Source organism: Rutilus rutilus (genome assembly GCF_951802725.1).
Source record: "Rutilus rutilus genome assembly, chromosome: 5".
In the NCBI taxonomy this organism is placed as follows: Eukaryota; Metazoa; Chordata; class Actinopteri; order Cypriniformes; family Leuciscidae; genus Rutilus; species Rutilus rutilus.
The window spans coordinates 50,022,247-50,048,881 of record NC_140213.1 but is presented as its reverse complement, the minus strand read 5'-3'; the positions used below and the strand labels follow the sequence as shown (position 1 = coordinate 50,048,881).

Genomic DNA, 26,635 nt, shown 5'->3' with positions numbered 1-26,635 from the left:
TGATGAGAATAACACAATAACCCTGCAGCTGATGACAGACGTGTGTGTGTGTGTGTGTGTGTGTGTGTGTGTTAGCCGGAGTATAAGCTGGCAGATCCCATCTGTACATACCTGTTCTCAGTGCTGGTGCTGTTCAGCACATTCCACATCATCAGAGACACCGGCATCATTCTACTGGAGGGTGAGACACCTGTCTATCTGTCTGTCTGTCTGTCTGTCTGTCTATTTATCTGTCTGTCTGTCTGTCTGTCTGTCTATCTATCTGTCTATCTGTCTGTCTGTCTGTCTGTCTGTCTATTTATCTGTCTGTCTGTCTATCTATCTGTCTGTCTGTCTGTCTATTTATCTGTCTGTCTGTCTGTCTATTTATCTGTCTGTCTGTCTGTCTGTCTGTCTATCTATCTGTATCTGTCTGTCTGTCTGTCTGTCTGTCTATTTATCTGTCTGTCTGTCTGTCTGTCTGTCTATTTATCTGTCTGTCTGTCTATCTATCTGTCTGTCTGTCTGTCTGTCTGTCTATTTATCTGTCTGTCTGTCTGTCTGTCTGTCTGTCTGTCTGTCTGTCTGTCTGTCTGTCTGTCTATCTATCTGTCTGTCTGTCTGTCTATTTATCTGTCTGTCTGTCTGTCTGTCTGTCTGTCTGTCTGTCTGTCTATCTATCTATCTGTCTGTCTATCTATCTATCTGTCTGTCTATCTGTCTGTCTGTCTCTCTGTCTATCTGTCTGATGTGTGTGTTGTGTGTGCAGGAGTGCCTCGTCATGTGGATGTGTGTGATATGCGTGCGGATCTGCTGAAGCTGCAGCATGTGGAGTGTGTGGAGGAGCTGAAGCTCTGGGCTCTAACAGCAGACAAAACCGCTGCTATTGTTCACCTGAGGCTCGGTGAGTTACACATCACACCACACCCACACCATATCCACACCCACATCCACACCCACATCACACCCACCCCACACCCACATCACACCAGACCCACATCCACATCACATCCACACCCACACCCACACCCACATCACACCCACCCCACACCCACATCACACCAGACCCACATCTACATCACATCCACATCCACACCCACACCCACATCACACCCACCCCACACCCACATCACACCAGACCCACATCCACATCACATCCACACCCACACCCACACCCACATCACACCCACCCCACACCCACATCACACCAGACCCACATCCACATCACATCCACACCCACACCCACACCCACATCACACCCACCCCACACCCACATCACACCAGACCCACATCTACATCACATCCACATCCACATCCACACCCACATCACACCAGACCCACATCCACATCACATCCACATCCACATCCACACCCACATCACACCCACCCCACACCCACATCACACCAGACCCACATCCACATCACATCCACACCCACACCCATATCACACCCACCCCACACCCACATCACACCAGACCCACATCTACATCACATCCACATCCACACCCACACCCACATCACACCAGACCCACACCCACCCCACACCCACATCACACCCACCCCACACCCACATCACACCACCCCACACCCACACCCACACCCACCCCACACCCACATCACACCCACCCCACACCCACATCACACCACCCCACACCCACACCCACACCATATCCACACCCACATCACATCCACACCCACACCATATCCACACCCACATCACATCCACACCCACATCCACACCCACCCCACACCCACATCACACCAGACCCACATCCACATCACATCCACACCCACACCCACATCACACCACACCACACCACATCCACGCCCACACCCACACCCACACCCACACCACACCACATCCACACCACATCCACACCCACACCCACACCCACACCCACATCCACACCCACACCCACATCCACACCACACCCACACCACACCACATCCACACCACACCACATCCACACCACACCACATCCACACCCACACCCACATCACACCACACCCACACCCACATCACACCCACACCCACATCACATCCACACCCACATCCACACCTCACCACACCACATCCACACCACACCCACATCCACACCACACCACACCACATCCACACCCACACCCACATCCACACCACACCCACACCACACCACATCCACACCACATCCACACCACACCACATCCACACCCACACCCACACCCACACCCACACCACACCACACCCACACCACACCACATCCACACCACACCACACCACATCCACACCACACCACATCCACACCCACACCCACATCACACCACCCCACACCCACACCCACACCCACCCCACACCCACATCACACCCACCCCACACCCACATCACACCACCCCACACCCACACCCACACCATATCCACACCCACATCACATCCACACCCACACCATATCCACACCCACATCACATCCACACCCACATCCACACCCACCCCACACCCACATCACACCAGACCCACATCCACATCACATCCACACCCACACCCACATCACACCACACCACACCACATCCACGCCCACACCCACACCCACACCACACCACATCCACACCACATCCACACCCACACCCACACCCACATCCACACCCACACCCACACCCACACCCACATCCACACCACACCACACCCACACCACACCACATCCACACCACACCACACCACATCCACACCACACCACATCCACACCCACACCCACATCACACCACACCCACACCCACACCCACATCACACCCACACCCACATCACATCCACACCCACATCCACACCTCACCACACCACATCCACACCACACCCACACCCACATCCACATCCACATCGACACCACACCACACCACATCCACACCACATCCACACCCACACCCACACCCACACCCACACCACACCACATCCACACCCACATCCACACCACACCACACCCACACCACACCACATCCACACCACACCACACCACATCCACACCACACCACATCCACACCCACACCCACACCCACATCACACCACACCCACACCCACACCCACATCACACCCACACCCACATCACATCCACACCCACATCCACACCTCACCACACCACATCCACACCACACCACATCCACACCACACCCACACCCACATCCACACCACACCACACCACATCCACACCACACCACACCCACACCCACACCCACACCCACATCCACACCACATCCACACCCACACCCACATCCACACCACACCCACACCACACCACATCCACACCACACCACACCACATCCACACCACACCACATCCACATCCACACCCACACCCACATCACACCACATCCACACCCACACTCACATCACACCCACACCCACATCACACCCACACCCACATCCACACCTCACCACACCACATCCACACCCACACCCACATCCACACCCACATCACATCACACCTCACCACACCACATCCACACCCACATCCACACCCACACCCACATCCACACCCACATCACACCACACCCACACCCACACCCACATCACATCCACACCCACACCCACATCCACACCCACATCACACCACATCCACACCCACACCCACATCACACCACACCCACACCCACACCCACACCCACACCCACACCACATCCACACCCACATCCACATCCACACCCACATCACACCACGCCCACATCCACACCCACACCCACATCACACCACACCCACATCCACACCCACATCCACACCCACACCACATCCACACCCACATCCACACCCACACCCACACCCACATCACACCACACCCACATCCACACCCACACCCACATCACATCCACACCACACCACACCACGTCCACGCCCACACCCACACCCACACCCACACCCACACCCACACCTCACCACACCACACCCACACCCACATCCACACCACACCCACACCACATCCACACCACACCACATCCACATCCACACCCACATCCACACCACACCCACACCCACACCCACACCACACCACATCCACACCACACCACACCCACACCCACATCCACACCACACCACACCCACACCCACACCCACACCACACCACACCCACATCCACACCTCACCACACCCACATCCACACCCACACCCACACCTCACCACACCACACCCACACCCACACCCACACCCACATCCACACCTCACCACACCACACCCACACCCACACCCACACCACACCACACCACATCCACACCCACACCACATCCACACCACACCACACCACACCACATCCACACCCACACCCACACCCACACCACATCCACACCCACACCACACCACATCCACAGCCACGCCCACACCCACACCCACACCACACCACACCACAACCACACCACACCACATCCACACCCACACCCACACCACATCCACACCCACACCCACACCACATCCACACCCACACCCACATCCACATCCACACCACACCACACCACACCACACCACATCCACACCCACACCACATCCACACCCACACCCACATCCACATCCACATCCACACCACACCACATCCACATCCACACCCACATCCACACCACACCACATCCACACCCACACCCACACCCACACCCACACCCACACCACATCCACACCCACATCCACACCACACCCACACCCACATCCACACCCACACCCACATCCACACCACATCCACGCCCACACCCACACCACGCCCACACCCACACCCACACCACATCCACGCCCACATCCACACCACATCCACACCACATCCACGCCCACGCCCACACCCACACCACACCACACCCACACCCACACCCACACCACACCACACCACACCACATCCACACCACACCACACCCACATCCACACCACACCACATCCACACCCACACCCACACCACACCCACACCACACCACACCACATCCACACCACACCACACCCACATCCACACACACACACACACACACACACCCACACCCACACCACATCCACACCCACACCACACCCACATCCACATCCACACCACATCCACACCACATCCACGCCCACACCCACACCCACATCCACACCACACCACATCCACGCCCACACCCACAGCCACACCACACCACATCCACATCCACATCCACACCACACCACATCCACGCCCACACCCACATCCACACCACACCCACACCCACACCACATCCACACCCACACCCACACCCACACCACACCACATCCACAGCCACGCCCACACCCACACCCACACCACACCACACCACAACCACACCACATCCACACCCACACCCACACCACACCCACACCCACACCCACATCCACACCCACACCCACATCCACACCACACCCACACCACACCACATCCACACCACACCACATCCACACCACACCACATCCACACCCACACCCACATCACACCACACCCACACCCACATCACACCCACACCCACATCACATCCACACCCACATCCACACCTCACCACACCACATCCACACCACACCCACACCCACATCCACACCACACCACACCACATCCACACCCACACCCACATCCACACCACACCCACACCACACCACATCCACACCACACCACATCCACACCACACCACATCCACACCCACACCCACACCCACACCCACACCACACCACACCCACACCACACCACATCCACACCACACCACACCACATCCACACCACACCACATCCACACCCACACCCACATCACACCACCCCACACCCACACCCACACCCACCCCACACCCACATCACACCCACCCCACACCCACATCACACCACCCCACACCCACACCCACACCATATCCACACCCACATCACATCCACACCCACACCATATCCACACCCACATCACATCCACACCCACATCCACACCCACCCCACACCCACATCACACCAGACCCACATCCACATCACATCCACACCCACACCCACATCACACCACACCACACCACATCCACGCCCACACCCACACCCACACCACACCACATCCACACCACATCCACACCCACACCCACACCCACATCCACACCCACACCCACACCCACATCCACACCACACCACACCCACACCACACCACATCCACACCACACCACACCACATCCACACCACACCACATCCACACCCACACCCACATCACACCACACCCACACCCACACCCACATCACACCCACACCCACATCACATCCACACCCACATCCACACCTCACCACACCACATCCACACCACACCCACACCCACATCCACATCCACATCGACACCACACCACACCACATCCACACCACATCCACACCCACACCCACACCCACATCCACACCACACCACATCCACACCCACATCCACACCACACCACACCCACACCACACCACATCCACACCACACCACACCACATCCACACCACACCACATCCACACCCACACCCACACCCACATCACACCACACCCACACCCACACCCACATCACACCCACACCCACATCACATCCACACCCACATCCACACCTCACCACACCGCATCCACACCACACCCACACCCACATCCACACCACACCACACCACATCCACACCACACCCACACCCACACCCACATCCACACCACACCACACCACATCCACACCCACACCCACATCCACACCACACCCACACCACACCACATCCACACCACACCACACCACATCCACACCACATCCACATCCACACCCACACCCACATCACACCACATCCACACCCACACCCACATCACACCCACACCCACATCACACCCACACCCACATCCACACCTCACCACACCACATCCACACCCACATCCACACCCACATCACATCACACCTCACCACACCACATCCACACCCACATCCACACCCACACCCACATCCACACCCACATCACACCACACCCACACCCACACCCACATCACATCCACACCCACACCCACATCCACACCCACATCACACCACATCCACACCCACACCCACATCACACCACACCCACACCCACACCCACACCCACACCCACACCCACACCACATCCACACCCACATCCACATCCACACCCACATCACACCACGCCCACATCCACACCCACACCCACATCACACCACACCCACATCCACACCCACATCCACACCCACACCACATCCACACCCACATCCACACCCACACCCACACCCACATCACACCACACCCACATCCACACCCACACCCACATCACATCCACACCACACCACACCACGTCCACGCCCACACCCACACCCACACCCACACCCACACCCACACCACACCACACCCACACCCACATCCACACCACACCCACACCACATCCACACCACACCACATCCACATCCACACCCACATCCACACCACACCCACACCCACACCCACACCACACCACATCCACACCACACCACACCCACACCCACATCCACACCACACCACACCCACACCCACACCCACACCACACCACATCCACACCTCACCACACCCACATCCACACCCACACCCACACCTCACCACACCACACCCACACCCACACCCACACCCACATCCACACCTCACCACACCACACCCACACCCACACCCACACCACACCACACCACATCCACACCCACACCCACACCACATCCACACCACACCACACCACACCACATCCACACCCACACCCACACCACATCCACACCCACACCCACACCACACCACATCCACAGCCACGCCCACACCCACACCCACACCACACCACACCACAACCACACCACATCCACACCCACACCCACACCACATCCACACCCACACCCACACCACATCCACACCCACACCCACATCCACACCACACCACACCACACCACATCCACACCCACACCACATCCACACCCACACCCACATCCACATCCACATCCACATCCACACCACACCACACCACATCCACATCCACACCCACATCCACACCACACCACATCCACACCCACACCCACACCCACACCCACACCACATCCACACCCACATCCACATCCACACCACATCCACACCACACCCACATCCACACCCACACCCACATCCACACCACATCCACGCCCACACCCACACCACGCCCACACCCACACCCACACCACATCCACGCCCACATCCACACCACATCCACACCACATCCACGCCCACGCCCACACCCACACCACACCACACCCACACCCACACCCACACCACACCACACCACACCACACCACATCCACACCACACCACACCCACATCCACACCACACCACATCCACACCCACACCCACACCACACCCACACCACACCACACCACATCCACACCACACCACACCCACATCCACACACACACACACACACACACACACACACCCACACCCACACCACATCCACACCCACACCACACCCACATCCACATCCACACCACATCCACACCACATCCACGCCCACACCCACACCCACATCCACACCACACCACATCCACGCCCACACCCACAGCCACACCACACCACATCCACATCCACATCCACATCCACACCACACCACATCCACGCCCACACCCACATCCACACCACACCACATCCACGCCCACACCCACACCCACACCACACCACACCACACCACACCCACATCCACACCACACCACATCCACACCACACCACATCCACACCACACCACACCCACACCCACACCCACACCCACATCCACACCACACCACATCACATCGACACCACACCACATCCACACCACAGCCACGCCCACACCCACACCCACATCCACATCCACATCCACACCACACCACATCCACACCCACATCCACATCCACATCCACACCACAGCCACGCCCACACCCACACCCACATCCACATCCACACCACACCACATCCACACCACATCACATCCACATCCACACCACACCACACCACATCCACACCACACCACATCCACACCACACCACATCCACGCCCACACCCACATCCACATCCACATCCACACCACACCACATCCACACCCACACCCACACCACATCCACACCACACCACACCACATCACATCCACATCCACACCACACCACACCACATCCACACCACATCCACGCCCACACCCACATCCACATCCACACCACACCACATCCACACCCACACCCACACCACACCACATCCACACCACACCACACCACATCACATCCACATCCACATCCACATCCACACCACACCACATCCACACCACATCACATCCACATCCACACCACACCACATCCACACCACACCACATCCACACCACACCACATCCACGCCCACACCCACATCCACATCCACATCCACACCACACCACATCCACACCCACACCCACACCACACCACATCCACACCACACCACACCACATCACATCCACATCCACACCACACCACATCCACACCACACCACATCCACACCACACCACATCCACGCCCACACCCACATCCACATCCACATCCACACCACACCACATCCACACCCACACCACACCACATCCACACCCACACCCACATCCACACCACACCACATCACATCCACACCACACCACATCCACACCCACACCACATCCACACCCACATCCACACCACACCACATCCACACCACATCCACACCACACCACATCCACACCCACACCACAGCCACGCCCACACCCACACCCACATCCACATCCACATCCACATCCACGCCCACACCCACACCCACATCCACACCACACCACATCCACACCCACACCTACATCCACGCCCACGCCCACACCCACACCCACACCCACACCCACACCACACCACACCACATCCACGCCCACGCCCACGCCCACACCCACATCCACATCCACATCCACACCACACCCACATCACGCCACACCTGCGACTCGGTGAGTTCCAGCACATTCAGATCATGAAGCGTCACAGGCACAGGTTTTCTGGAGCCCTCATACTGGATTAATGGTTTTACATCTGCCTGTGTTGTGTGTCTAGTGCCGGGGATTGTGGGTAACTGGGAGGAAGTGCAGTCCAATGCACGGCGCCTGCTGATGACGTCACACGGCGTGACACACTGTACGGTTCAACTACAGACGCAGAGACAAGAGACGCCACAGTCCTGCACAAACTGCCTCTCTCTCTCTCGCTGACACACACACACACACACACACACACACACACACACACACACACACGAGAAGAGAAAGAGACAAGACACCACAGTCCTGCACACACTGTCTCCCTCTCTCGCTGACAAACACACACACACACACACACACACACGAGGAGAGAGAGACAGGGGGCGCCACAGTCCTGCACACTGCCTCTCTCTCGCTGACTCACACACACACACACACACACACAGAGGAGAGAGAGAGAGAGAGAGAGAGAGAGAGAGAGTGAGAGATAGGAGACGCCACAATCCTGCGCACACTGCCTCCCTCTGTCTCGCTCACACACACACACACACACACGAGGAGAGAGAGAGAGTGAGAGATAGGAGACGCCACAATCCTGCGCACACTGCCTCCCTCTCTCTCGCTCACACACACACACACACACACACGAGGAGAGAGAGAGACGGGTAAACTGACGTGTCGACCCAGCAGGGTTTTAATGATTGGCTAGTAGCTTTTCTATAATGAATATTGACCTCATTTTGATAAACCTTTAATACAGACGTGCTCACAGGAGAAAGGTGTGTTTTAGGACCCGCTTTTATGTGTGTGTGTGTGTGTGTGTGTGTGTGTGTGTGTGTGTGTGTGTCTGTGTGTTCTGGAGTGAATCTCATGAGAACGGCTCAGATTAAACCACAACATTACAAGACAAAACCAGCTTTTGTTTTGTTTTGCATGAGCAGAATGAAGCCTGGATTTTTTTGTGCAACTTTTAATCACAGTTAAGCATGTTTTCCTTTTGAATTATCATGGTCATGTTGCAACAACAACAAAAATCGCATTAATGTAATGAGTTTGGATTTATGTCTCATTACTGTAATGTTATTAAAATTAGCATAAATTAAAGGCAGTGCAACTTCACAATTTAAAGAATATATTTATTTTTTCACACTGAATTTGGTGGGGTGCTAAAAATGCAAAAGACACGTTAATGTTTTTCATCTAGACTATAGGGGTAAAATATGACCTGAACAGCTTTTCATGAGATTCATATTCTGGCAGCACTGAAATAATCCAAACGCTCCGCAAGCGCTCAGTGTCTCCTCAGTGTCTCATCAGTGTCTCCTCAGTGTCTCCTCAGCGTCTCATCAGTGCACAACGTGACATATTTGACATGTTTGTAGAATTCTTCAATCAACAGACAATCGTAGTTTGACAGGACAGACAGTAGTTTCACATCATCTCTGTTACACACTCATTAGTTTAGTATATTTTAGACATTTGTAATAATTTCCTGCAGATGTTTGTGTCCGTTCACAAACTCAGAGCGACACAATCTTCCTTTTATCTTTATTTTTCCCTCAAGATGCAGATATAATTATTATTTAACTATCAGTGCCTCTCATCAGTATTTGGCCGATATGCCTTTTTTATCATTTTTTTATGTTTTTTTGTTTGTTGTTTTCTGAAACAGATTGTCAGGCTTTGGATGGTTTTCTCTATATTTGCAGTGTTTGTTGGTTGTGTGTCTGAGGATGATGGACTTACACTGACGCGCTTGATAACTTGAAATAAATAATTTTTTAATGTCTGCATTCGGTTTTTATTTGAGTTCTCTCTGAATCACGGGCTTCAGGTTTAGGATGTTTGCGCATCATTCATGTTTTTGTCTGCTGGTTGCGAACGAACGACTGCTGAGTGTCTTTAGGGTGTGTGTGTGTGTGTGTGTGTGTGTCTCCTCTGGAACAGAGGTTGTGTTGTGATTTGATGATGTGCTGCAGTCTCTTAGGAATAGATGTGTGAATGATCTTTATGGAAAGTGACGTACAAAGAGTTTCTCAAGTGTAAATCCAGTTTCACTCCAGGACATGATGGAGTCACACGGGATTTAAGTGTTCCGATGATTTTAGTCACTGAACAAATCACTAATATCCATGGAAGCGTGTTTCCGCCATGGAATAAAAAGTGACAATACAGTGTTTAAAGTGCTCTATTCTGCTATTTTAAAGGTTTCTAATGTTGTTTTGGCGTCTCCTACAACAGGTTCACATTCATCCATGATCAAAAACACTGTAATGTCCTCATAATCTCCACTGCAGCTTCAGCTCTTTCCTCTGAAACGCTTCCATCAAGGATTCAGTCTCTCTAAGCTCCGCCTCTCTGAGAGCTGCTCTGCTGTGATTGGTCAGAAAGCAAACGCTCATTATCATATCTGAATCTCAGCTCTTGATCTCAGTGATACGAACAGTAACGATGGCGTGGGGTTTTACCGTATCAATCTCAGAAAACAGCGTCTTCTCGACACGAACAACACGAACCAAACTCTTCCAGTCTCAGATACACTACAGTGTTTGAGGGCGGAGCTAAGAGACGCTGCTCAGCCAATCAACACCACAGGTTGACATTATGCTAATTAGTTACGAACCTATGCAGGTTCAGCAGGAAGTGAGACTGAATTACTGACGACTCGTTTCAGTTCAGAATCGATTCTTTCTTTTGGTAACCAATAACTCAGTTTATCTGAACTGATCTTTTACAGCTTTATTACACACTGCATGAAAGGTCATATCTGACAAAACATAAAAGAGGCACTTTAATTGTGAGTTTGTATCTCACAATTAAGATGAAAAAGTCAGATTTCTGAGATATAAACTCATAATTGCAAGTTTATACAGCGCATTAAAACACTTTCCCTTATACATTAATCTTGATGGGACATTTAAAGACATGACGCATCAGTCAGTGTTCAGTGGTGTCAAACACTTCCTGGTCACATGACGGGCGACATCCGCACACAACACGGAGTCACGTACACACACACACACGCACACACAGAGAGAGAGACTTGTTCTAACTAGAATTCATTCTTGTGCAACCAGACATAAACAGGCATAGGCGCGTGGCTGGAGAATGTGGGCTGATGGGAATGTTCATGATGTTCCAGGGAGTTTCTGGTATAATAACATGGGCAGTGTTCATGACACACACACACACACACACACACACACACACGTGAAGTACATCAGCCTCTCTGTAATGATCTGGCCTGCGAATGAAACAGGATCTTCAGGTCAGAGATGAACGTTTGTTTCTCCAGCATGAGGACGGAAGCAGGGAGGGTTAGTTTCCTCTTTAGTTCCTCTTTAGTTTATCAGTGTAATTGTCGACAGGTTTGATTTATTCTCATGTTGTTCCGGCTGAAGGAAACAGTGACTGTGAGAGATATGAACGCAAGCTGAACGGATTAAAGGCTAATTGCATGAATTCATCAGCAAAGTTCAATCCTTCTCGTCAGAAAGACAGACACAGCAGCAGAATTTCTCTTTCGTTTGTGTCGTTAATTTATTCAAGTTTTAAGTGATTTTGACAGTGCAAATGCAAACAGAGTCCTGAGAATATAGAAGTAAATCAGTGCAGAGAAGGAGAGCAGATCATCTGGTCAGTTTCTTCACCAGCTCCAGCTCCTCCACTGGTTTCCACTGCTGGTTAATCGTCATCAGCTGAAAGAAGACAGAATCTGTTCATGCATCTCTAGTGTTCATCACTCTTCAACAGCTTCATCTTCCAGCATCTCTTTCCTCATATGATAATATCGCTGTTGCTGTCACCTACATATTATTCACATTATCAGTTCATGCATTCACTGGGAATCGAACCGCAGTTTGAGCTCCTGCTATTATATTAAAAAACGAACATGAGCATAACCCGCCAGTCCGGGTCGATGAAGAGTTTATTAGGCGTTTACCTTCTGTGGTTTTGATGGATCTAGTGTCTCCCATGGCTCTGGGTTTCTTGTCTTGTTTAAACTATAAAAGTCAAGTAATGTTATCACTGTACAGCTTTTACAACGTTATATGTTGAATATTAAAGGATCAGACATCCCTCATAATCATCATATTATCATACATTTTAAAACTTTCTTTTTGCTAGAAACCAACAGAACTTCTCCACAGTAACTAGTAACAATAAAGCATACAGGAAGCACTTTATATAGATAGACTGATAACAATGTTTATTATTAACCGTGTTCATGAGTTTAATAAATCTATAATAAAGATAAAGTTTCTCACATGACATCCGGTTTGGTCAGTAAGAAGTAAACGGAGGTTGTTGCTGCTCCGAGTGCGGCACAACCAACAAACCCAATCAAAGGAATTAACTAGAAAAAATTACAGAAAAGATTAAGTGAAACAGGTGAAGTGATAAAATATTCCAGATGATTATGATGATGATGATGATAAGTCTTCCTCACCTCCTTCCTTTTCTTGAGCATTTGAAAAAACCCTCCAGACATCTTTCACCTGCTACAACGAGGCTTCCTAAAGAAAACAATTATTCTTTTCTATTCAGTGCTTCAATGAGAGTTTGAGATTCACAGATGAACAAATAGAAATAAAAAATCAATGATGATGATGAAGAAGAAGAAGACAGATGTTGAGAGTGAACCGACCTTCTGAAGTTGTGGAGTAAATGCAGCATCATTCTGACAGTGTTGTTCATATAAACACAAAAGAGATGTGTTTGATGGCACGTACACACACACCCACACACACACCCATCCTCTCATGCACTTCACCTTCATACTGAAACTGATGAGCGCCCTCTGCTGGAGGCAATAACAATCTGCCTCACAGTCACAAATATGAGATGAAAAGGAAAGTGAAGTCTTCTCCACTTACACTCCACTGCACCTTCAAGGGGTCAATCAGCTGTTGCTCACCTCCTTATAAATGACCAGGATGGCCCCTTAGTAAAAGCATGGGCAAAGGAGTAAAGAAGAGATAACCTTTGGTGTTGGGGATTAATTTAAAAAAAAAAATCTTCAAATGTAAATAATATAAACATGTATATAAATGAAAAGGGCATCTCAGAAACAGCACTCCAATGGTTCAGGTCTTCCCTTTCAGCAGGTCCTTCAGGGTGTCGTGGAGGGGTGAGGTGTCTAAGACCATCATCTAGCTACTGGAGTGCCTCAGGGCTCAGTGCTGGGACCGCTTCTCTTCTCCATCTACATGTCATCACTAGTGTCTGTCATTCAGAAATATGGTTTTCCCCATCACTGTTATCATCTAGCTACTGGAGTGCCTCAGGGCTCAGTGCTGGGACCGCTTCTCTTCTCCATCTACATGTCATCATTAGGATCTGTCATTCAGAAATATGGTTTTCCCCATCACTGTTATCATCTAGCTACTGGAGTGCCTCAGGGCTCGGTGCTGGGATCACTTCTCTTCTACATCTACATGTCATCATTAGTGTCTGTCATTCAGAAATATGTTTTTTCCCATCACTGTTATCATCTAGCTACTGGAGTGCCTCAAGGCTCAGTGCTGGGACCGCTTCTCTTCTACATCTACATGTCATCATTAGTGTCTGTCATTCAGAAATATGTTTTTTCCCATCACTGTTATCATCTAGCTACTGGAGTGCCTCAAGGCTCAGTGCTGGGACCGCTTCTCTTCTACATCTACATGTCATCATTAGTGTCTGTCATTCAGAAATATGTTTTTTCCCATTACTGTTATCATCTAGCTACTGGAGTGCCTCAAGGCTCAGTGCTGGGACCGCTTCTCTTCTCCATCTACATGTCATCATTAGTGTCTGTCATTCAGAAATATGTTTTTTCCCATCACTATTATCATCTAGCTACTGGAGTGCCTCAGGGCTCAGTGCTGGGACCACTTCTCTTCTACATCTACATGTCATCATTAGTGTCTGTCATTCAGAAATATGTTTTTTCCCATCACTGTTATCATCTAGCTACTGGAGTGCCTCAAGGCTCAGTGCTGGGACCGCTTCTCTTCTCCATCTACATGACATCACTAGTGTCTGTCATTCAGAAATATGTTTTTCCCATTACTGTTATCATCTAGCTACTGGAGTGCCTCAGGGCTCAGTGCTGGGACCACTTCTCTTCTACATCTACATGTCATCATTAGTGTCTGTCATTCAGAAATATGTTTTTTCCCATTACTGTTATCATCTAGCTACTGGAGTGCCTCAGGGCTCAGTGCTGGGACCACTTCTCCATCTACATGTCATCACTAGTGTCTGTCATTCAGAAATATGGTTTTCCCATCACTGTTATCATCTAGCTACTGGAGTGCCTCAGGGCTCGGTGCTGGGACCACTTCTCTTCTCCATCTACATGTCATCACTAGTGTCTGTCATTCAGAAATATGGTTTTCCCCATCACTGTTATCATCTAGCTACTGGAGTGCCTCAGGGCTCGGTGCTGGGACCGCTTCTCTTCTCCATCTACATGTCATCACTAGTGTCTGTCATTCAGAAATATGGTTTTCCCCATCACTGTTATCATCTAGCTACTGGAGTGCCTCAGGGCTCGGTGCTGGGATCACTTCTCTTCTACATCTACATGTCATCATTAGTGTCTGTCATTCAGAAATATGGTTTTCCCCATCACTGTTATCATCTAGCTACTGGAGTGCCTCAGGGCTCGGTGCTGGGACCACTTCTCTTCTACATCTACATGTCATCATTAGTGTCTGTCATTCAGAAATATGGTTTTCCCCATTACTGTTCTCATCTAGCTACTGGAGTGCCTCAGGGCTCAGTGCTGGGACCACTTCTCCATCTACATGTCATCACTAGTGTCTGTCATTCAGAAATATGGTTTTCCCCATCACTGTTATCATCTAGCTACTGGAGTGCCTCAAGGCTCGGTGCTGGGACCACTTCTCTTCTCCATCTACATGTCATCACTAGTGTCTGTCATTCAGAAATATGGTTTTCCCCATCACTGTTATCATCTAGCTACTGGAGTGCCTCAGGGCTCAGTGCTGGGACCGCTTCTCTTCTCCATCTACATGTCATCACTAGTGTCTGTCATTCAGAAACATGTTTTTCCCCATTACTGTTATCATCTAGCTACTGGAGTGCCTCAGGGCTCAGTGCTGGGACCGCTTCTCTTCTACATCTACATGTCATCACTAGTGTCTGTCATTCAGAAACATGTTTTTCCCCATTACTGTTCTCATCTAGCTACTGGAGTGCCTCAGGGCTCAGTGCTGGGACCGCTTCTCTTCTACATCTACATGTCATCACTAGTGTCTGTCATTCAGAAACATGTTTTTCCCCATTACTGTTATCATCTAGCTACTGGAGTGCCTCAGGGCTCAGTGCTGGGACCGCTTCACAGAACACATTGCTAGAACTGCCGGTCCTGCAGATTTGCCCTAAACAACATTAGGAGGATCAGGCCCATCCTATTGGAGCTACACAACTCCTTCTCCAAGCTCTTGTTCTCTCCAGACTGGACTATTGTAATGCTCTCTCCTTCCAGCATCTGTCAAACCTCTGCAACTGATCCAGAATATGCTGTGAGTAGTGTGCTGTCAGGTTGAGTAGTGTGCTGTGAGTAGTGTGCTGTCAGGTTGAGTAGTGTGCTGTGAGTAGTGTGCTGTCAGGTTGAGTAGTGTGCTGTGAGTAGTGTGCTGTCAGGTTGAGTAGTGTGCTGTGAGTAGTGTGGTGTTATGTTGAACCCATTTACTGACTGTGTCTGTTTTGTACAGATGTAGAACCCACAAACAACATCTGTTTAAAACATGCATTTCCTTCAGAGTTCAGCTGTGTGTGTCCTTCGACTCTCAATCTACGGCACTTCCTCATCGGCCCGAAACACGTCGCTCTCACACTGATCACAGTAACAATTCTAACTGGCTGATTTAAAAATCTAGTTTTTTTAATGTATATCCATGTATAATACTATTTATTATATAACCTTTGTTTAAATAGTTAACGCTGCAGTGAGTGACGGTGAAAATGACATATTTACATGACTGCCGTTATCAATCTCTCTATTTTTTTCCTATTTTGCAAAGTTGTAAAAACACACTTTACTTTGAAAATTAAGATTGAAAACTGGAAACCATGACATTTGTACACAAATTACAAATTTTTTTATTGAACACATTTTTAACAGAGACATGAGTGTAAGTTCTGCTGAAGTTGTTCAGGACTCAGCGATGGACTCAGAATCCGAAGCGCCTTCATAAAGTACGTGTGCCTCACGCAGGGAACATCGAGTCCATCCTCACGCAGGGCCAGAAGAGCCGCCTGGAAGACACACACACACACACACACACACACACACGCACACGAGTCCAGGTTTACAGGGCAGAAGGAGAGCGAGTGAATCCGTGCAGTGAGTGTGTGATTTACCTCTTTGCACAGGTTTTCTAGATCGGCTCCAGAGAAGAGCTCAGTTTGATCAGCCAGATCCTGCAAACACACGTCCTGATGAAGCGGGACACGTTTAGTGCAGACGTTCAGCACGGCCAGACGACCCTGATCACAGCAGACAACATCAGCATCAGCTCTAAAATCACCATCATCCAATCAAATCCTCATGGATAAAATCAAGCCCCGCCCTTGTTCTGTTTCACTGGCATAAACGTCAAAATAGGGAAGAAAACACCAGCGCAACCCTCTGGTGCCCTTCACGTGTCCTTCAAAAATTATTGAATTTTTAGTTTTTGTCAATGAAATGAATGTACTATATTTTAGTTTGATAATGTTTAGTATTTTTAGGGGATTTTATGGTACTAAATTAGATTGACGCTGTATTTATAATCCATTTATTCACTTTTTGAGCATAGACCTGAAAATTTTATCTCCAACTTAAACTGACATAAATCTTGAACGCTTTAGAGCGACAGACTGAAGTTTGATCTCTTTTCAAAGACGACACGTGGCAGATTATTGCTGAAGTGAAAAAATACGATTTAAAATTTTTATATGAAATACATATTTTCAAAATCACGTTTTACTCTAAAACTGCAAGAACATCAAAGCCATAAATCTAAACAAGCTGTGCTCCAAATTTTAGTCTGATATCTCAAAAAATGATCTTTCAGTGAGAGTGTGTTCGGCTGCAGTACCAAACGCTTCCACTAGAGGAAACTCGTCTCCCATTCATTCCCAATGCGCTCATTATTGATCACGAGGAGCACAAGCGTGACTGTTGTTTTCAGGACCATTAAACCTGTTCTAATCATGTCCATGATTTTTTGTTGTGTTCACACAGCAAGTGCCAAAACCTTTACCAAGTTTCGTACCATTCCGATGAAGAATTTTTTTACATAAAAAACAAAACATAAAACACGAAGAGCACAGACATCACGAAATTCAATGAAGATTTCACGGTGACTGTAACGCAGTGTAGTGTGTGTGGCGGATGCTAGGACTGCTCACCTCTCGGTCTGGAGGAGGCACGTATATAATCTGGTCGAGTCGGCCGGGTCTGAGCAAAGCGCTGTCCAGAACGTCTGCTCTATTAGTGGCAGCCACGATCAAAACATCCTTATTACACACTTCCTGGAGCTCCATCTGAAATCACACACACAGTTGAAACTCATTTGTTAAAAACTGTTTAAAAATCGAGTGTTCATCAGAGGGGTCCAAGACTTTTGTTGCACTTGAACCACGAATACACACAAAGAAAATTGAATGGATTCGAGGAGTTTTGTGGTTGAAATTGAAAAAAGTAACGAATCCTCCACTCTCGGGTCAATCTGACCCCCTTAGGAATGAATGGAACGCTTCAGATCACATTGAAAAACATAAAAATGGTCAAAATTCTAACTAATAACGTTTAATATCTACCTGTTTATCTGAATGTATACTGAATGAACTGACTTTAGGACCCAGAGGAACAGCTCATTTGCCATACAATTCACATTTATTTGTAACGCGCTTCACAATACACATCGTTTCAGAGCAGCTTTACAGAAAATGCATGAGTCCATATTACAATTTAGAGAGATCTGTTATCAGAGGAAACTGTCTAAGTTTGTACATATACAAATCACAGTTAGCGAAAAAGGTATTAATTTAAACAATGTAATAATTTAAGACAGAAACAATGAGCTCATTGAAGTAATGAATACTTGTTTGTTAACAAATGATTTGTTTTCATTTGCTCCATATAGAGATATAAGGCCATCTAGAGTCATGAAATATCATGATATATTATTTTTCCACAAGAGGTCGACAAAGACACTGATGTAAGACATTTAGAGCTGAATTAAAAGGTTTATGCATGAAATCGTGAGTTATTTTGAATTTAAGTTGAAAGAATGTGAGGAATGCGCTTAAATTACTGTTTATTTACTATTTATTGATCAAATCTAGTAATTTTAAAGATAAATTTTAAAAAAGTAAAAAAAAAATCTCCAAATAAATGGCATTAAAAAATAGAGAAAAATAACAAAATTAAATAAAATAAGCTTTCTGAAAAAAAAAAAAAAAAAATGTAAGTAATTTTAGGTCTTCTGTGATTTTGACTGGCGAGGGAAAGATGTGTTACCGAACGCGAGGGAAGGATGAGGGTTAAAAATGACCTGATGTATTCTGGTGTCCTCCTGCTCTCCTCCCTCTATCTGAGCGATCTTTCTTCCCTCGCTCCGCCTCTCCACGGTCCGAAAGCCCACGCCGTCCAGCTCGGTCAGCAGAACCGACAGAACCTGCGACTGAACGCTGTGAGACGAAGCGCTGTCCGCTCGAGAGCCCACCATGCTGTCGATCTCATCCAGGAACACGATGGAGGGCGCACACGCTCGCGCTTGAGCAAACAACTGCAGACAGACCGAGAGAAACATCCAGAACATCGCTCTAAAGGACGACGCGTCGCTGAAATCAGCTCAGTGTTAAAGGAGGAGCTCACTTTAAAATGAAAATTAGCTCATGATTTACTCGGCCTCAAGCCATCCTAGTGTATATGACATTGCAACCATGCACTTTTATGATGGACAGATGCACTTTTATGATGGACAGATGTACTTTTATGATGGACAGATGCACTTTTATGATGGACAGATGTACTTTTATGATGGACAGATGCACTTTTTTGAGCTTTAAACTGATGGTTGCAATTCACTGCAATTATAAAGCTCGGAAGAGCCTGGGTGTTTATTAATATAACTCTGATTGTATTCGTCTGAAAGAAGAATGTCATATACACCTAGGATGGCTTGAGGGAAAGTAAATCATGGGCTAATTCTCATTTTTGGGTGTGTGATGTCAGACCTGTGCGAGTGTTTTCTCCGAGTCCCCCACGTAAGGAGAGAAGAGCTGGGCTCCGCTGATGGAGAAGAAGGTGCAGTGTGATGAAGAGGCGGCTGCTTTCACCAGCGAGGTCTTCGCACACCCGGGCGGCCCGTACAGCAACACTCCTCTGGGCCGAGAAACACCCATCCGCACCAGCGCTTCTGGAAACCTCATGGGCCACTCGATACTCTGAACACAAGCATGTCATTAAACACAAGAACTGAACTCTTCCTGTATAGACCTCATGCGCCTGAGAAACAAGTGCAGCCATCTTTACAATATTGTCTTTGAACTTCTGTTTTTATGGCATTGCTGTCGAGGAGTAATTAGCTGGTGAAGAGAGAACACTGAGTGGCAGAGAACACTGAGTGGCAGAGAACCAGTGGCAGAGAACCAGTGGCAGAGAACACTGAGTGGGAACACTGAGTGGCAGAGAACACTGAGTGGCAGAGAACACTGAGTGGCAGAGAACCAGTGGCAGAGAACACTGAGTGGGAACACTGAGTGGCAGAGACACTGAATGGCAGAGAACACTGAGTGGCAGAGAACACTGAGTGGGAACACTGAGTGGCAGAGAACACTGAGTGGGAACACTGAGTGGCAGAGACACTGAGTGGCAGAGACCACTGAGTGGCAGAGAACCAGTGGCAGAGAACACTGAGTGGGAACACTGAGTGGCAGAGACACTGAATGGCAGAGAACACTGAGTGGCAGAGAACACTGAGTGGGAACACTGAGTGGCAGAGAACACTGAGTGGGAACACTGAGTGGCAGAGACACTGAGTGGCAGAGACCACTGAGTGGCAGAGAACACTGAGTGGCAGAGAACACTGAGTGGCAGAGAACACTGAGTGGGAACACTGAGTGGCAGAGAACACTGAGTGGCAGAGACAGTAACTATTGGCTATTGGCTAATCTATTGGCTGCCAGTAACCAAGTGAACTCTTGTACCTGTTTGAGCTTGAGCTTCACGTCCTCTAGCCCTCCGATCTCCTCCCAGCTGATGGGCTTGAAGTCAGTCGCTCCGATACTGCTCCTCAAACATGACGGCTGCACGTGCCGCAGCGCTCGCATGAAGTGCTGCATCGACACCGGCTCACTCGCTCCCGCCTGAACGACCACGACAACTCATCACAATCACGACTCATCACACATCACGACTCATCACACATCACGACTCATCACACATCACGACTCATCACACATCACGACTCATCACACATCACGACTCACTCATCACGACTCACTCATCACGACTCACTCATCACGACTCACTCATCACGACTCACTCATCACGACTCACTCATCACGACTCATAACTCATCACAGTCACAACTCATCACAGTCACAACTCATCACAATCACAACGACTCACTCATCACGACTCACAACGACTCACTCATCACGACTCATAACTCATCACAGTCACAACTCATCACGACTCATAACTCATCACAGTCACAACTCATCACAGTCACAACTCATCACAGTCACAACTCATCACAGTCACAACTCATCACAGTCACAACTCATCACAGTCACAACTCATCACAGTCACAACTCATCACAACTCATCACAGTCACAACTCATCACAGTCACAACTCATCACAATCACAACTCATCACAGTCACAACTCATCACAGTCACAACTCCCAATCACAACTCCCAATCACAATCACAACGACTCACTCATCACGACTCATAACTCATCATCACAACTCATCACACATCCCAGGGGAGTAAATCAGAGGCTTTAATTGTTCAAACACGGGAGTAAATCAGAGGCTTTAATTGTTCAAACACTTGATCAGTGACTGTACCTGTGAGTGCCTCATGGCCTGCAGCACTGCCTCTCTACTGAGCGCGCTCAGATCGGCCCCGACGAAGCCACAGGTCATCTCAGCCACAGCGTTCAGATCCACATCAGGGGAGAGCGGCATCTCTCGACACACACACGTCAGAATACTGCGCCTCTGCAGCAGCGAGGGCACGCCGATGATCACCTGCAGGACACGCCAGAACAAGAAACACAGCAAGGGGATTTCAGACGCACAGGACAGCAATTCAAAGGACACTTTTTGTTGTTTCCTACAGTATAATGGCTTGAAGGTAAATATCTACCTCATCCAGCGCTCATGATGCTGCGTTCACCACGTCGTAATTACCATAGTCTCGAGTTATGCCTACTTGGCACTAGGTCTGGTGACTCTTAAAGTGTAGGGCTCTAACAATATGTCGTGTCACAATATATCGCAATACAAAAATGCATCAATTTGTGGATAGTGACAATATGTATTGTGTATAATTCACCTAAAATGAAAATGATTGTCAATTAAAGGGCCCCTATTATGCTATTTTAAAGTTTCCTAATGTTGTTTTGTAGTCTCATACAACAGGTTTACATGCATCAAAGGTAAAAAAACTGTTTAATTTCCCAGTAGCACCTCAATGCAGTCCACTAGATCCAGGGGGCGGGGTTGGATCCACATCTAAGGGGTGGAGATGGGTAGGTTTAGGGATCAGGGGGTGCAGATGGGTAGGTTTAGGTATATGTAAGGTGGGAGGAGTTGGATCTGGATCCAACTCCTCCCCCTGGATTTCATGTTCTGCAGTGAGGACCATCTCTAATTTCCTCATAACATTTGCACATCACCACATTTTCAATGATTCTCAAACGACTCATCAGATGAATCAATCTCTCTTTATTTTTCATTGTTAACTAATGCAGTTATTAAAGAGTGATCAGTAATATCAATAATATCGTATCGTGATATGTATCGAATCGTGACATGAGGGTATCGTTACACCCCTTTGAAGAGTGATCAGCAGTACCTCTCTGTCGAACCTCCCGGGTCTCCTGAGCGCCGGGTCAAGAGCGTCCGGTTGGTTAGTGGCTCCGATGATCACGAATCCCTCACGACTGCCGATGGCGTCCATTAGCGTTAGCAGCTGCGCGACGAGTCGGTTCTCCGGCGCTCCACTGCTCTCCGTTCTCCTCGGGCACAGCGAGTCGATCTCATCGATGAGCAGAACACACGGACCCTCCTCCGCCTCGGCCCGGGCCTGATCGAACACCCGCCGCAGGTTCTCCTCGCTCTCTCCGGGTCGAGAACCCGTGACGTCAGGCCCGTTCACGGTCACCAGCGTGGCTCCGACGTCCTGTGCGACGTGGCGCACCAGAAGCGTCTTCCCTACGCCGGGCGGCCCGATTAGCAGAAGCCCTCGTGGACACGACAGACCCAGAGTCCGCAGAACCGCCGGGTAACGCAACGGAAACGTGATCATTTCTTTCAGCGATGCGTAAACGTCCTCAACGCCACCTAGAGTTGATCCGGAAACCTTCCGCCTCTCCATGTGTTTAACGGATTGTATCGCGACGACATCAACGCGAGTTCTAGCCGTAACCAAACCCGCTTTCTGCGAGCCTGAGTTCACCGTCTCAACCAGAACAAACCTGATCTCGGTTTCCACACCCAGATTCACTAAGTGACCCTCGTGCACGTAAAGCCCCTCGAGCAGCTCGTGAACGGATTCGCTCTTGTGTTTCAGATTTCGCACGAACACTTTCACGCTCACACTGGTGAGTTTAGGGCACTTTAGCGGTTTGATGTGCGGGTCGATGAGCCCGTCGAGGCCCGGTGTGGAGCACTGGGTGCTGATCTGCAGGAACCCGTCCGCGAGGTCACGTCGAGGCCATGCGGTGCACACACACGCCCCCTGCAGAACCCGGATCAGAACCGGAGAACCCAGTCTCAGGCCTAACCTGCTCATCAGAGCCGGGCCCATCCGGCAGCGCTGAGTGTGTGTGTCCGACGCATCCGCCGGCAGAACCTTCACACCCTCCGTGTTCGTCATCGCAGAAACCTGCCGGTGAACACAGCTCAGCTCAGCTTCAGTGACAGACCTTCAGAAACAACTATGTTTGGGAATTGAAAATCGATTCCAGAATTTACTTGAGGTCAGGAATCGGATACTTGTTATAAAATTTAAATTTCGATTCCTCTTATCGATTCCTCTTATCGATTCCTCTTCGAGCATTTCAATATGACTGTAAACCATTCAAGCGTGAGAGACTCTGTTTTCTGTTTTTCACAGATGAGTATCAGTATATTGAATATTGCACACACACACACACACACACACATTCTCTCACACACACACACACACACACACACACACTCTCTCTCTCTCTCTCTCAGACACACACACACACACACACTCTCTCTCTCTCTCTCTCTCCCTCCCTCCCTCTCTCTCTCACACACGCTCTCTCTCTCAGACACACACACACACACACACACACATTCTCTCTCTCTCTCTCACACACACACACACTCTCTCTCTCAGACACACACACACACACTCACTCTCTCTCTCTCTCTCACACACACACACACACACACACACACACACACACACACACACACACACTCTCTCTCTCTCTCTCACACACACACTCTCTCTCTCTCTCTCTCTCTCTCTCTCACACACTCACACACACACACACACACACACACACACACTCTCTCTCTCTCTCTCTCTCTCTCTCACACACTCTCTCTCACACACACACACACACACACACACTCTCTCTCTCTCTCTCTCTCTCTCTCTCTCACACACACACACACACACACACACACACTCTCTCTCTCTCACACTCACTCACACACACACACACACACACACACACACACACACTCTCTCTCTCTCTCTCTCTCTCTCTCTCTCTCTCTCACACACACACACACACACACACACACACACACACACACACTCACTCACTCACACGAATGTGTCAGAGAGACAGCAGCACACATACATTCAGACTGAAATAAACTACAAACCCCTAACATCGGCAGTAATATCAAACAGTGATGTCGATATCGTTGTTTTCTTACCCAGACTGGAACTCATGTGACTAGCTTGACAGATCTTCCTCCACGTGCTGTAATGAACACAAACATCACGTGTCTTCTCTGTCTTCTTCACCGCTGCGTCACACGGTGGACAACACGCAGCGACACCTGCTGGACTGGATCTGCTACTAACAACATTAATAACATAAATAAAACATTAAATATAAATAGAATAAGATAAAAACAAAAACAAATTCATGAAATGATTAAGTGAAAATTAACAGTTTGCTCGCCCTCAATAAATGGAAAATTGTGGAATCTTCTTTTATATCTTGCAATTTACAAATACTGTCAAGTTAAAAAAAAAATGTACATTTTTTTTTTTTTTAAAGCATAAAAGAGCGTAGGCTACAGGTTTAGGTGAAAATTTTTTCTAAAAACGTTACACACATTTTACAGACACAGGGAACTAGTGAGTATCTTCGCGAACACGACCATATGAACACCATAGAAGATGAACACAACCACGAATCGACCGGAAATGATGTTGACCTTCAACGCGCGGCAAAATATTCCTGTACCATATGAACCCCATACTGTCTATGCATGAACCTCGTCAGTGATAAAGG

The 26,635-nt window shown here is 49.2% G+C and overlaps 3 protein-coding genes across 3 annotated transcripts in view; 1 reads left to right on the top strand and 2 right to left on the bottom strand.

The window, feature by feature from the left end:
• The window catches only part of slc30a4 (solute carrier family 30 member 4), a 19,852-nt gene extending 8,179 nt beyond the window's left edge, over nucleotides 1–11,673 (top strand). The window contains exons 6-8 of the mRNA XM_084408546.1: nucleotides 76–181; nucleotides 749–883; nucleotides 9,961–11,673. Coding sequence (XP_084264672.1) covers nucleotides 76–181; nucleotides 749–883; nucleotides 9,961–10,115 — 396 coding nt within the window. The 3' untranslated portion in view covers nucleotides 10,116–11,673. The remainder of the gene's footprint in view (nucleotides 1–75; nucleotides 182–748; nucleotides 884–9,960) is intronic.
• A 931-nt stretch (nucleotides 11,674–12,604) lies between these two features.
• On the bottom strand, nucleotides 12,605–14,664 carry cUnh15orf48 (chromosome Un C15orf48 homolog). The gene is made up of 5 exons (XM_084409483.1): nucleotides 14,533–14,664; nucleotides 14,335–14,401; nucleotides 14,153–14,241; nucleotides 13,828–13,888; nucleotides 12,605–13,582 (listed from the first exon to the last, which is right to left on the bottom strand). Exons 2-5 carry the CDS (start codon nucleotides 14,374–14,376, stop codon nucleotides 13,514–13,516), a joined length of 261 nt encoding a protein of 86 aa, XP_084265609.1. The 5' UTR covers nucleotides 14,377–14,401; nucleotides 14,533–14,664; the 3' UTR covers nucleotides 12,605–13,513.
• Nucleotides 14,665–17,983: 3,319 nt separating this feature from the next.
• On the bottom strand, nucleotides 17,984–26,177 carry afg2b (AFG2 AAA ATPase homolog B). The gene is made up of 9 exons (XM_084410129.1): nucleotides 26,049–26,177; nucleotides 23,980–25,011; nucleotides 22,968–23,150; nucleotides 22,098–22,256; nucleotides 21,126–21,335; nucleotides 20,441–20,674; nucleotides 19,293–19,427; nucleotides 18,261–18,386; nucleotides 17,984–18,155 (listed from the first exon to the last, which is right to left on the bottom strand). Exons 2-9 carry the CDS (start codon nucleotides 25,000–25,002, stop codon nucleotides 18,015–18,017), a joined length of 2,211 nt encoding a protein of 736 aa, XP_084266255.1. The 5' UTR covers nucleotides 25,003–25,011; nucleotides 26,049–26,177; the 3' UTR covers nucleotides 17,984–18,014.
• Between the last annotated feature and the right edge of the window lie 458 nt (nucleotides 26,178–26,635).